Here is a 13,818-nt window from a genome sequence, read left to right as displayed (position 1 = left end):
TATACTTCGGCTGTCGCCACGTGGGGGCGCCACTTTGGCTTGGCGAAACCCGAGACCTGTCAATCTCCAGTCTGCAGTGAACCGCCTGGTCATTTTACAGGCATCCAAACTTCTGCTTTTGGTTACAAGTCTTCTGCTATTTCAACGGCCATTGTGTCTATAATTTAAGATCTTTTAAAAATATCCGATAACAATACCACTCAAAGCTTCTTTGAGTGGCAAAAATGGTCCTGAAAACCATCAATTTCTGAACAGAAGCTTGATGTAAAGAAACAGCTATAAATTAGTGGCAGCCATGCTGCTCCCAGTAAAGAATTGCTGAGAAATTGGGAAGGATGGGAGTAGTATGGATAGAGAAGGAAGGTAATACAGGGTAGTGATTGAGAGAACCTCTGGGGCTGAACCCTGGCCGGGTGGCCTGGAGCAAGTCCCTTTCCCTTCCCATACTTCGATTTCCCCATCTGTAAAATGGAAATATTGACAGGACCCACATTACATGGTGGTTGTAAACACTGAATGAGTTAACACATACAAAATGCTTAGAGGCTGAGCATAGTGGCTCACACATATAATCCTAGCATTTGGGGAGGTCAAGGCAGGAGGATCCCTTGAGGCCAGGAGTTTGAGACCAGCTTGGGCAATATAGCAGGACCCCATCTCTACTGAAAGTTGGCTAGGCGTGCTGGCTCACAACTATAATCCCAGCACTTTAGGAAGCTGAGGCAGGAGGATCACTTGAGTGTGAAAGTTCAAGACCAGCCTGGGCAACATGGCAGAACTCTGTTTCTACAAAAAAAATTTAAATATTAGCTGGGCGTGACAACCTGTGTTTGTAGTCATAGCTACTTGGGAGGCTAAGATGGGAGGACTGCTTGAGTCCAGGAGTCCGAGGCTACAGTGAGCTACGATTGTGTGACTGCACTCCAGCCTGGGTGACACAGCAAGAGACCCTGTCTCAAAACAAAACAAATAAAATGCTTAGGACAGGGCTTGGTTATATAGTAAACAGGTGCTCAATACATTTTTAATTGATTGATCAATCAATCAATTCATTGATTTTTTTTTTTTTTTTTTTTAAGAAACGGGGTCTCACTATGTTGCCCAGGCTGGACTCAAACTCTTGGGCTCAAAGTGATCCTCCCGCCCCCAGCCTCCCAAGTAGCTGGGACCACAGGTGCATACCTTCATGCTCAGCTTAGTTGATATTATCACAACAGAGGTGGCTTTAAGATCCACCCCTCACCGCAACCCAATACTCATAAAGCTAGGTAAGGATGCTGGAGGGATGGGAGAGGAAGTAGAAAAACAGCAGGTGATGTGGATTTGAGACTGATGCTGCTAAAAACGTGCCCCGAAGTCATAATGGCTGCAGATTTATGGCTTCTGAGACTGCATTCCCCCCCAACTTGACATTAAAGCCTACGGAGAAACTCATCTTGAAACATACAAGTTTGGAATTCTATGAGGTCTTCAGACCCATCATGCGCATGAAATGAGACTGATCTGATGTTCTTCAAAAGTGATATCAGGAGCCAGGAGCAGTGGCTCTCGCCTGTAATCCCAGCACTTTGGGAGACTGAGGTGGGTGGATCACTTGAGGTCAGGAGTTCGAGACCAACCTGGCTGACATGGCGAAACTCTGTCACTACTAAAAATACAAAAATTAGCCTGGCACGGTGCACACACCTGTAGTCCTGGGTACTCAGGAGGCTGAGGCATGAGAATCACTTGTACCTGGGAGGTAGAGGTTGTAGTGAGCCAAGATCATGCCACTGCACTCCAGCCTGGTGACAGAGTGAGAGTGCATCATAAAAAAAAAAAAAAATTAATTAAAAAAAAAATTTTTTTTAAGTGGTATTATGGTCACAGACAGGGCAAGACTAGGTCTGTTATAAGGGGGAAAATGGAATATCTGCTTGCTCCCTGCTCCTGGTTGGTAAAAGGTGAAGGAAGTAGATGAAATGTCAGGGGCGTGGGGGGTAGGGGGAATGGGGGTGGAGACAGACATAAGGTCCTACTGTATATCTATATGGTAGGATCCTATTTCTACCAAAACTTTTTAACAATTAGCTGAGTGTGGTGACCTGCATTTGTAGTCAGTTACTCGGGAGGCTAAAGTGGGAGGATCACTTAGCCCAGGAGTTTGAGGCTGCAGTGAACCTCCCTTAAATGAAAGCAGCACCATCTTCCAAGGAAGTCAGGACCGAAATGTTATGGCCGGGCCAGGTGTCTGGCCAGGTGAGGTGGGTCACGCCCGTAATCCCAGCACTTTGGGAGGCCGAGGTAGGAGGATCACGAGGTCAGGAGATCAAGACTATCCTGGCTAATGGTAAAACCACCTCTCTACTAAAAATACCAAAAAATAGCTGAGCATCGTGGCACGTGCCTGTAGTCCCAGCTACTTGGGAGGCTGAGCAGGAGAATCGCTTGAACCTGGGAGGTGGAGGTTGCAGTGAGCCAAGATCGCACCACTGTACTCCAGCCTGGGTGACAAAGCAAGACTCCATCTCAAAAAAATGGGGAAGGGGGCGGAGGGGACGGGAGGGGAAGGGAGGGGGAGGAGAGGGGAGAAGAAAAAGAATGCTCTTTCTCTTCCCTCTGCCTATCTAATTCCTTCCCGTAATTGAGGTCTCCGCTTCAACGGCGCCTCCTCAGAGAAGCCCCGCTACGGTTTGGATGTTTTTCTCCTCCAAATTTCATGTTGAAAATGTGACCCCGATGTTGGAGATGGGGCCTGGTGGGAAGTGATTAGATCACGGGGGCAGATCTGTCATGAATGGCTTGGTGCTGTCCTCAAAATAATGAGTGCGTTCTCACTGTACGAGTTTCCATGAGATCTGCTGGTAGGGCACCTCCTCTCCCCTTGCTCCCACTCTCACCATATGATGCCTGCTCCCTCCTTCACCTTCCGCCATGAATGTAAGTTTCCTGAGGCCCTCACCAGGAGCAGAAGCTATGCTTGGTCAGCCTACAGAACCAAGAGCCAAATAAATCTCTTTTCCTTGCTAATTACTCAGTCTTGAGTATCCCTCTACAGCCACACAAAACAAACTAATACAGGTTGGGGGAAGGATGAATAATTTGCACCACTGTTAAATGGTAGAACCACAACCGAGCCAGTCATGCTAAACTCTAAATGGCACACTCCCTACCTACATGTGGGCATCTCTGAGAGACCTGTAAAAGCCCTGTGCATTGTAGGTATTCAACACATGCTTGTTCGACAACCAACCCACCAACTTGACTTTAATTCACTCTTCAATGAGGGTCTTTCTGGCATTGCTTCAAACGCACCAGACTCTACAATTTTCCCAGCCCAGCCAAGAAAAGTTGGGGGCCCACAGGACATGAACACATGTGACAATTAATGTTGTATGCCCAAGATCGCATGCACAGCACACACAAAGGGCCACTCATCTGCCACGTGCCAGTCCACAGAGGCAAGTCCCATGATTCGTGGCTCAAATGCCACAGTAGGAACAGCACTGCAAAGCCCAAACACTTGACATTTCTACTTCCTGTCTGTTTGATAACATGCAGCTGGCCACTTGGTAAATGAATCTGGGGGAAACACAAGCTGTAAGTTTGCTTTTTGAATGATTTAGCCCATCTTCCCTGTACAGATTTCTCTTACCATTTTGCATTATGCTGAGTGCCAAAAATGTGTTAAGCACTGCCCAGGGTTCAGAAGAGACCACATTCATCCTGGGAAGCATGAAGGTCACGTACAGCTGTTCAGGCTACAGACTGCATAGCCCTAGGTGGTGCCATTCATAATGGCCACCAGGTGAACGGTGCCCACTGGAGTTGTGTGGTATATTGGCCCTGCTGGGAAAGTTACAGTCCGCTTCTCTACTAGCGACAAAACCAAAAAAAGTGTCTGCCCAGATGGTCCCAGCCCTCTTGCCCCTGCTTACACAAAGGGTCAGCAGGAGTCAAGGCAAAACGCAACTGTCCTCCAACTCAGCATCAAAACCTAGGCTGTGCATCTCAACATCTGGATATCTGGGGGGCAAACAGGTACCTGCCTGCAATTTTCAATACCTATGAAGGGTCTCTACTGGTACAGAGGAAAATCCAGATTCCTCATTCCGGCATTCAAGACACAATTCAACCTGAGCTTGCAGGCTCATTTTCCATGACTCCCCCAGCTCTTCCCAGACGTAGCGTCCAGGGGTGGTCTCTGCCCACCTCTGTAGTCCATTCCCTCCTCTCTACTGGGGAGATACCCAATTGTGACACCCCAGTTGTCTATTACAGGGGTCTGCAAACTGCAGAGCCAAATTTACTACCTGATTTTGTAAATGAGGTGTTACTGGAACACAGGCATGCCCATTCATTTACTGTCTACAGCTGCTTTTGCACAGCAATGGTAGAAATAAATAGCTGCAACAGAGACCATATGGCCCCCGAAGCTAATATATTTACTATTTGGTCCTTTATGTTAAAAGTTTGCCAACCCCTGGTCTAGTAGTTTAGTTCATGTGTTTCAGGTGTTAATGACCATTTTCCTGGTTTCCTGGGTGGGCAGGTAACTGGCATGATTCTAGCACCATTTCCTCCAAGTGAAAGTGACCAGTACTCCCAAGCCAGGCTAATGGGAGTCTTTCCTGGTTTTGTTTTGTTTGTTTGTTTTTTATACAATGGCAACTGAATGCAAGTCTAGTGCTGCCGCATGGGGAAAACAAGCTTAAGAATGAGGCCTATACAGAAGAACCAGAGAGAGAAAGAGCGAGAAAGGCTCTGATGACATCATTTCTGCTCCTGGATCCAGCTGTGCCTGAAGTCATCATTCCTGATTTCTTTCACAACAAGACCTTATGCAGAACTGTCATATGTGGTATGCAGGGTGTAAATCTACAACTCTAGGGGGCAACCTCACTTACATACCTGCCTTACCTCCTACATGAGATTGAAAATTCCCTGAGCACAGTCACAGGATCCTATCTAGCCCTGTGTATACCACAGCGCTTGGCACACTGTGTACTTGAGAAATAACTACAAAAGGGACCAAGATTAACCTTTCAACTGGATGACTGGCACTTTTAGGATTCAAGCTCTGCCGGTAGGATAGTCTGTCATCAATAACTTATTTCTGAGTGAACAAGACAGGCAAAAATCCCTGCCCATGTGGAGCTGGCATTCTTGTGAGCATAGCTTTAAAGACATTAGATGGACTGAACTAACTTCTGCTACATAGACCAGTGGAATCCTTTTTTTTTTTTTTAACAAAAATTAAAAAAGCAAGTCTTGCTCTATTGCTCAAGCTGGAGTGCAGTGGTATATTATAGCTCACTGCAGCCCTGACGTCCTGGGCTTAAGCGATCCTCCTGAATAGCTGGAACTTTAGGCACCAACATGCCCAGCTAATTTTTAAATTTTTTGTAGAGATAGGGGTCTCACTGTGTTGCCCAAGCTGGTCTCAAACTCCTGGCCCCAAGCAGTCACCCTGCCTCAGCCTTTCAAAGCACTGGGATTACAGACGTTAGCCACAGCACCTGGCTATGTATTATGTCTTGATTAATGAGTTGCTCACTAAAAATCTCAACTCTACACACACCTGTAGGAGTCAGGCCACAACTTATGAATAATGAATAATGGAAGAGTTCCTTAACATTGTGTTTATATCAGTTTAATTAATCTCTATTGATATCTAATACTAACAGAAATACTTATAAAACATTTACTCTGTGCTAAGCATATTATATGCATATCTCATTTACTTTTTTTTTGTTTGTTTTTTTGAGACAGGGTCTCACTCTTGCCCAAGCTGGAGTGCAGTGGTGCAATCACGGCTCACTGCAGCCTCCATCTCCCAGGCTCAAGCAATCCTCCCACCTCAGCCTCCAGAGTAGCTGGAACCACAGGCACTCATCACCATACTTGGCTAATTTTTCGACACTTTGGTGAGCTTGGGGTGGCGGAGGGGTCTCACGATGTAAGTGATCCGGCCCCCTCTGCCTCCCAAACTGCTGAGATAACAGCCATGAGCCACTGCGCCCAGCCAGAATTACTTACATTTATAATCGCCGACAAGGTATCAAGCATTCCCAACTACTTTTCCACATTCCAGATTCATTGACTCCCTACCACAACTCTGATCGAAATACTATTCTTTTTGCAGCCAGGCACGGTGGCTCAAGCCTGTAATCCCAGCGCTCTGGGAGGCCGAGGCGGGTGGATCACGAGGTCAAGAGATCGAGACCATCCTGGTCAACATGGTGAAACCCCGTCTCTACTAAAAATACAAAAAATTAGCTGGGCACGGTGGTGCGTGCCTGTAATTCCAGCTACTCAGGAGGCTGAGGCAGGAGAATTGCCTGAACCCAGGAGGCGGAGGTTGCAGTGAGCCGAGATCACGCCATTGCACTCCAGCCTGGGTAACAAGAGCGAAACTCCGTCTCAAAAAAAAAAAAAAAAAAAAAAAAAGAAATACCATTCTTTTTAGCATCGCATTTTATAGATGGGACATCAAGGCACAGAGAGATCAATTTGCTCAAGGTCACAGAACTAGAAATAGTAGTGAAGATTACACAGCCTGGATACGGAGCCATTTTGCTGTGAAAATATTTGATACTTGCTTCTAAGAAGAAAAAATGAGAGGCCTGAGGCATGAGCCCCAACCTGAAGAGAAAGACAGGGCACCAGAGACTTTTGGAATCTCAGGCCACGGACTGAGCTAAGACAGCACTGTCTCCTTCCACCCTGCCAGGCTCCAGCTGTGGGTCCTGGCTGCTGTCTCTCCCTCCTGGGCCTGCCCCTCCGAGTCATGAGGAGCTCACTTGATGTCTTCCTGACCCTTCTCAGCCCCGACCTTCTTGACTGTACCCAGGCTCTCTGACCACTTCCCTCTCTCAGTCACGGAGAGGTGGACCAGACACGTGGCTGAGAAGCTTCAAAACTGCGTTCCCAAAATATCTGAGCGACTGGCAGATGGAGATGTTGTATGCAGGCGCGGGAGGAGAGCGAATTAGAAATAAAATGAAAGATGCCAGAGAGAACATAAACAGCGTTGGAGGACAGGATGGAGCCCGGAGGTGCTTTTCTGCTTCCCTGTTTCTGAAGTTCTTGTTCAGAGCAGCAAAAAAGCACTTGTTTCTTTATTCCGTCTACCCATCCATGCAATGGATATTTACCGAGCTTTTACTATGTGCAGGCCCTGGACTGGATGCCAGGAAATCTTGTCACGCTGACTTGGATGGAAACCTCAGAATGTGGTTAGCCCTTGAAGAATACAGAGACTCACAGACCTCCTTCTCTGCTCAGAACAACATTCCACATGACTAAAACGTCCCACACGCTTAGCATTACACAGTTCATATCTCCAAAGGCCCAATGTGCCACTAGGTGAACTAAAACCACACCACCAGCTGGTCTCGCCGGCTTGCTGAACAAAATGAGGGGTACAGAACATATCCCCAGTCTGTAGCAAAGATGTCCATGGAAACTCAGCCTGCTGCTCTTTCATGCCCCCCAGATCCTCCCTCCCATGGCCCAGGCCCCCAGCCCCCTTCTCAGAAAAAGGGAAAAGTCTTGAAATTGATTTCAGAGAAGTTCAGAGCAGTTTTACTTACAGCCAGGGAGGGGTCTGAGCAGGGAAAGGTCCCAGAATTTCAACTTCATCCTCACTCGACTGGCAACAGCTGGACTCGTAGCACTTCTGACAGCAGTGCCGGCAGGTCCATCTGCACAGCAGCAGATCAGAGATTCTAGAAAGAAAACCCTGAGGCCATTGGGGGAGGGGGGAGGAGGGAGGGGGCGGGGGGCAAGGGGAGAAGGGAGGTTGGCAGGGTGAGGAAGAGGAGAAGGAGAAACAACACCCAAAATTACAAGCAGCCGATCTTGGATGAGAAAAAGACATTCAAGGGTTCTGGTTCTGCTGCTCAGCACTTAGAACAAAATGTTTTCCATTTCTATTTACCAACTGCAGGCACAAAGATAGCAAACATCAACTTGCTGGGGCCATTAGTAGCAAGTGAAACATTTGCAGGTATTTTCTTTTGTAGTTTATGTGAACGTCTTTCTTGACATGTGGGTGGTTTATACGACATCATGAGGCTATACAATATGTTCTTGAAACAGAATGCATATTACTCTGTCTTCTGAAAAGCCGGGAAAAAAATTTTTTAAAAATAATCTCGGTGACATGAAACAGACAGAGATAATCAAACGGAATAAGTAGGGGTGGAGAGGGAAACTTGTTTTGTCAACTGGTGTCTTTTCAAAACCGGGATCTCCTTTCGGTAAAAGGAATGGAAACTGAGCTGTTATGAACACCAACCAGGTTACTGTAGAATATTCAATATCCCCACAGCCCCACATAAGACTCCAAAATGAAAGTCAGGCATTTCTTGATTAGAAACCAGACCAAACAAATCATCACATGAACCCACCTCGTTTAATGGTTCCAACTGCCCTTTTAAGATCCACGATGAAGCCAAGGGCGTAAGGGAATGAAGGGGTTAAAGAAAGAGAGACAAGACCAGTTTAGCAATATTCCAGCAACTCAAAAAAATTTACAAAAAAAAAAAAAAAAGCCCTGCATATTTCCACTTACCATCCTGGGAAGGAAGCTGACTTCCTAACAAGGTGTTGCTATTTTCAGGGCTGCTGGTAGCCTCCCGGTTAACCAACACCAAATAAATGAGAAACTCTAGCATTTCGATCTGATTTGCACCGTATGCTGTTATGAATCAGAGCGGGCAGATAGATAGTCATGCTATCCAATACAGCCACACTTCAGGAGAAGAGCAAACCTTCCTATACAGAAATAGCCATGTAGCCAACCCGAAAGGACATGATTAGCTAACATGCAGGCAGGCACACAGTGGATGGTACTTGGGTCCCCCGCCCTCCAGGAGGCCCTACCTTCCAATTCTGCTCCAATGGTGATAGTGGGGTGTTTCCTATCACCACCCACAAACAGAGGGAACTGAAAAGGAAGCCCTAATCTGGTCCTCTTGAGGAGGGAGGCCCTCCCTTCCTCTTCTATTGTGAGGCCCTCCCTCTCCTCTTGTGCTCCCACCCTGCCTCCCCATCTTCGTCTCCTGGGTTCTCAAAGCACAAACTCCCTCCTTCTCTTTAAGATGGTTTTCCAAATGGGCCAAGTGGACTAGATAGAAGTCCTGCACCCCAACCTCGGGCATGTCCCAGAGGTGAACTGAGGCAGGACTCAAACTCAGAACTTTGAATCAATGGGGAGAAAGTTATTATCTTCCCCCCACCCCCACCCCATTCTCCTTCAAGGAGGAGAAAGTCTCAATTTGGTACCATTGTATTTTTACCACTTACCAATTCCTACCCTCCCCCAACCCCTTCCTTTTAAACAAACGAAGTTGATCTAGCTCAGAGCCTTGAAGATAGCCCCATCCACCTAGAATTCAGCAATGTGGCATCATTCCCATTATGCTTATTCTTCTAGTTGCCTTCTGCCTATGTCACATGATCTGGATTTCCTATGAGAGTCATGACATGTTTCCTTTTCATACCATTTTTTTTTAAGTAAAAATAAAAGTGAGCCCATTTATAGGAAAAAAGTTAATAATAGCATAGGTAGGGCTGGGCGCAGTGGCTCATACTTGTAATCCCAGTATTTTGGGAGGCCAAGGTGGCTGGATCACTTGAGGTCAGGAGTTCGAGACCAGCCTGGGCCACATGGTGAAACCATGTCTCTTTTAAAAATACAAAATATTAGCCAGGTGTGGTGGCAGATGCCTGTAATCTCAGCTGCTGGGGAGGTTGAGGCAGGAGAATTGCTTGAACCAGGAAGTTGCAGTGAGCCAAGATCGCGCCACTGCATTCCAGCCTAGGCAAGAGTGAGACTCCATCTAAAATAATAATAATAATAATAGTACAGGTGGCACATGGCTTGTGAGAAATTCAAAATCCTTGAAGTAGTAAGGGAATAACAGCTTGGGAAATAGTCTAAAGGCATTCATCACAAATGTCTCTAAAGCCAAAACCATACACAGAACAAGACCCAAAGGTGCTAAGGGGCCACACAACAAGCTGAGTCAAGAGGTTCTAGAGTCCTAGTCTCACCATCAACTGATCATGTGACTTGAGCAAGTAGGGGCCTCTCTGAGCATTGGTTACCTCTTCTTTCATGGAAAAGCTACTCTATACCTCAAAGGGGTGCTGTTGAGGTAGGACAGGACACTGACCATGCAAATGCTTGCTGTCCAGCTGAAAAACAAAATGCACCCTGTCTGTGACTATAATTAGGTGACTGTCAAGACCTAATGGAACCCAGCAGGCACCAGGTATTGTCCCAGAAGGTACAGCAGGGCACAAAACAGCAAAATATTATGCCCTCATAGGGCTTACATGAAAAAGTGTTTTACAATGTTTAGGATAAAGTGATACTTTTTCATAATAATCCATGACCATTTTCTGAATATAGGAAAGTGTTTCCTAGACATGTGGTGGTCAAAAGAGGCCATTTATGAAACCAAGTGAACAGAGACGAGGCCACCTCATATCCCTGCTGAAAAACAGCCTCCCCAGCTTTCTCAAAGCCCGGGTACAAGATGAATGTCAAGGAACAGAGAGAAACCAAAGAAGGTAAAAGAAAGTGCCCTGATGTTCCCAGGCATGCTGCATGCTGAGTATTTCTAGCGTTGGGTCTCCTGGGTTCATGTGTTTGACACCAGTGGAAGAGAACTAATTCACACCAGAAAGAAAGAGGAAGAAAGAGAACCCATCCATTCTAAACAGAGGTTGGCAAACTAAGGTTTGCAGGTCAAAACTAGCCCTGCAGCCTGTTTTGCTACTGCCCTTGAGCTTTAAGAATGATTTGTACATTTTTAAATGGTTGAGAACTAAAAAGAAGATGCGCCAGGCGCGGTGGCTCACGCCTGTAATCCCAGCACTTTGGGAGGCCGAGCAGGGTAGATCACGAGGTCAAGAGATCAAGACCATCCTGGGCAACATGATGAAACCCTGTCTCTACTAAAAATACAAAAAATTAGCTGGACATGGTGGCGCGTGCCTGTAATCCCAGCTACTCAGGAGGCTGAGGCAGGAGAATTGCCTGAACCCAGGAGGCGGAGGTTGCGGTGAGCCGAGATCACTCCAGCCTGGGTAACAAGAGCTAAATTCCATCTCAAAAAAAAAAAAAAGAAGATGCATGCCTCTTGACTCGTGCAAAGTATACAAAATTCACATTTTGGTGCCTGCAAATAAAGTTTTATTGGAACACAGCCACGCCCACTCATTTACTACTGTCTATAACTGCTTTGGTGCTATAGTCAGAGTGGAATAGTTGTGACAGAGACCATGTGAGCCTCCAAGGGAATAAAAAAAAAAAATACTATCTGGCACTTTACAGGAAGAAAAGTTAACACCTTGTTCTAAAAGAAAAACCAACATCATTGGATCATCGTCATATGAAATGCTTAACCTATCAACCGCCATCCCCTCTTGAGATCCCACCTTGACCTCAAAGCAGCTGTGTGGCCTTGGGCAAATCACTTAATTTCTCTGTGCTGAAGGCAGCCATTAAGAAACCCAGGAGCCGGTAATCACTTTCATTTCTCACTAAATTGTGCAGAGGGGCAGGGACTGTGCTGTTTTCATCACTGTATCCTCAGTGCCAGCACTTAGTAGGCAGTGACGCAGGTGTCTGTTGGGTGACTATTGAATGGCCCCTGGACAACACACAGCACACAGTGGGTGGACAGTAATGTGACCTTCATTGAACTTGAAAAGAGAAACTGTCAATTTCAGGAAATAAGCCAATCCAGGGAATCTAAAGCAGGAGAGAAATGGAAGAGGCTCCCCCAGGTGACACGGCACGGAGTTTCCTGGCAGGCTTAAGTGTCTGAAGACACGATTGAGGGGATATGTGAGCCAGAAGGGAATGGGGGGACCATCAGCACCCCCATCTGTGGCTGAGGGGACAAGATGTGAGCCGAAACGCACCCTGGACGTGGGAGTCTTTAAGCTTCTCTGCCAAGCTCAGAAGCGCTAGCCCCAGAAGCAAACAGCTCAACGGGTCTCACTGCGGGTCTGCCTGCTTGACCTTGGCGCTGACCTGCGATCACTTCCCTTCTTGCAGAGGAGAAAGGTCTTTTCATCAAGAAGCCCGGTCCACCCCTTCGCCCCCTCCCCCTTAGAAATTATTTCAGCCCAAGGATTCGTGGGGGACGTTTCTTCAAGGTTAAGAGGGTCCACATCTCTCAGACACCAATGCAGCGGACTAAAGTAGCAGCCTCCTTTCTCTTCACCAGCGCGCCTCTGGCCTCCAGGTGTCCCCCACCCCTCAGCACCCAGTGCCCGGGAGAGACGACGTCCTTGTCCCTCTTGGTCGTAACAGCCGCCTCAGGCTTGCTCCGCCGGCCAATTAGCCGGAGCCGTCACCACGGCAACGGCAGCTGGCGGCCCGGGCGGCCGGCGCGCCCCGGGCCGCCCTCCCGCGGCCCCTCCCCAGGGGTGGGGTGCCAAGGGGAAGGAGGGGGCGGGGGCCGGGGAGGGGGGAGAAAAGTCCGCCCCACCCCCCATTCCCTCCCCAGAAAGCAAGGGCGCGCGTTGCAGTCTACACAGGACCCTCCATCCCGGGGTTTAGGGGTCCCCAGTCTCTCCTCCCGGGGCGCACCCCTGTTGCTGCACAGGTTGACCGCGCACTGGCACCCTTTTTCTTGAAGCAAGTTTGTGGGAGCCTAACCGCCGGCCCTCTCTTCCGCGCGCTCCCAGCCGGAGGGGGCGCGGCACCCCCTACTCGCACCCCGGACCTTGCCCCCAGCGTCGGCCCTACCTGGATGTACGCCATTTTCGCCCGCGCGCACTCACTCCGGCCCGGGCATGGCGCCGCCACGGCCACTTTGCCCTCGCCAACAGCGGAGGGGGAAGAAAGCAAGGGGGGAAAGGAAGAAAAAAGCAGCCGGTGGCCCCAGACGTGACTGGCGTGGCTGATGAGCGGCGCCCGCCCCTCCACCGGCCGCCCCGTCCTTGCCTTTCCCTGCGTTCCAGCTCTCGGAATCGGGGCCGCCTCCCCGGTTCAGAGGGATAGGGCGCCCAGGGCCCCCGCCTCGGCCCCCCTCGCTGTCCGGTGTTCCCCCTCCAGAGGCGCTCCCCAGGCTGGAATAAGGCCGGGGCGCCTGGGCAGGGAACGCGGGGCAGCCGCGGGGACTGCAGCGACCCCAGCGCGGGCGGGGCCGGAGACGCTGGGGCCCTAGCGCGCGGGAGGCGGGGGAGGGGATGCGGATGGGGAAGGGGGTGGGAGGGGGCGGTACACAGGTCAGCCCATCCTGCCGGCACGGGGGCTGGCACCTACCGAAAGCAGGGTCCCCGAGGCGGCCGTGGAGCCGAGGGGACACAGTGCAGCCTGCCATGAAGTCTGCAGCGGGAAGGGTCCTCCCCATCCAGCCCTCTCCCCAACCTGGGTTGGTAAAACTTTATTCCCGCCCCACCCGACGCGCCTAGCACGGTTGCGGTGAGGCTCGCCGAGGCTGCTTGGATGGGAGCCTCAGGTTAAGGTGGGCGTAGGGTGCCCCAAAGGGAGGTGCTGCGTCCAGGGCTGCAGGGGTGTGCGGAGAGAGCGGAGCGCCCCTTTACCCTAAACCTGCCGGAGTTGCGCCCTGGACGCAACAGGTCTAGCGCGGGGCGGCCCGGCAGCGCCACCCAGCGTCTAGCGGGGGTGCCCGGCCTGGCGCGCTCCTCCGTCCACTGGCAGCGCGCCGCCAAGAAGCGTGAGCCCCGGGGCGTGTCCACCGCCGCCCTCACCTGCCTGTCCGCGTGGCTGGGGCGCCCTGGACCCGCAGGCTCTACCAAACCTCCCAGCCAAGGCTTCTGGCTCTCCACTTGGAGATTCGAGGAGGG

At 49.6% G+C, this 13,818-nt stretch overlaps 1 protein-coding gene across 10 annotated transcripts in view; it reads right to left on the bottom strand.

The window, feature by feature from the left end:
• Positions 1–13,588, bottom strand: part of SYT17 (synaptotagmin 17) — a 98,204-nt gene extending 84,616 nt beyond the window's left edge. The window contains exons 1-4 of one of the 10 annotated variants that reach the window (XM_078344791.1): positions 12,755–13,146; positions 11,923–12,051; positions 8,394–8,411; positions 7,575–7,723 (exon numbers count right to left, since the gene is read on the bottom strand). Coding sequence is in view for 3 of the 10 variants with exons in the window: in XM_035267078.3 (XP_035122969.2) it covers positions 7,575–7,723; positions 8,394–8,416; positions 8,558–8,660 (275 nt within the window). In the remaining 7 variants the exon portion in view is untranslated. Of the gene's footprint in view, positions 1–7,574; positions 7,724–8,393; positions 8,417–8,557; positions 8,830–11,922; positions 12,052–12,754; positions 13,147–13,273 lie in introns of those variants that run through there. The other 9 variants (XM_078344790.1, XM_078344793.1, XM_078344789.1 and 6 more) reach the window with 9 other exon arrangements.
• Positions 13,589–13,818: the final 230 nt, after the last annotated feature.

The sequence above is a fragment of the Callithrix jacchus genome, chromosome 12 (assembly GCF_049354715.1).
Source record: "Callithrix jacchus isolate 240 chromosome 12, calJac240_pri, whole genome shotgun sequence".
In the NCBI taxonomy this organism is placed as follows: Eukaryota; Metazoa; Chordata; class Mammalia; order Primates; family Cebidae; genus Callithrix; species Callithrix jacchus.
This window is presented reverse-complemented; position numbering and strand designations above follow the sequence as displayed.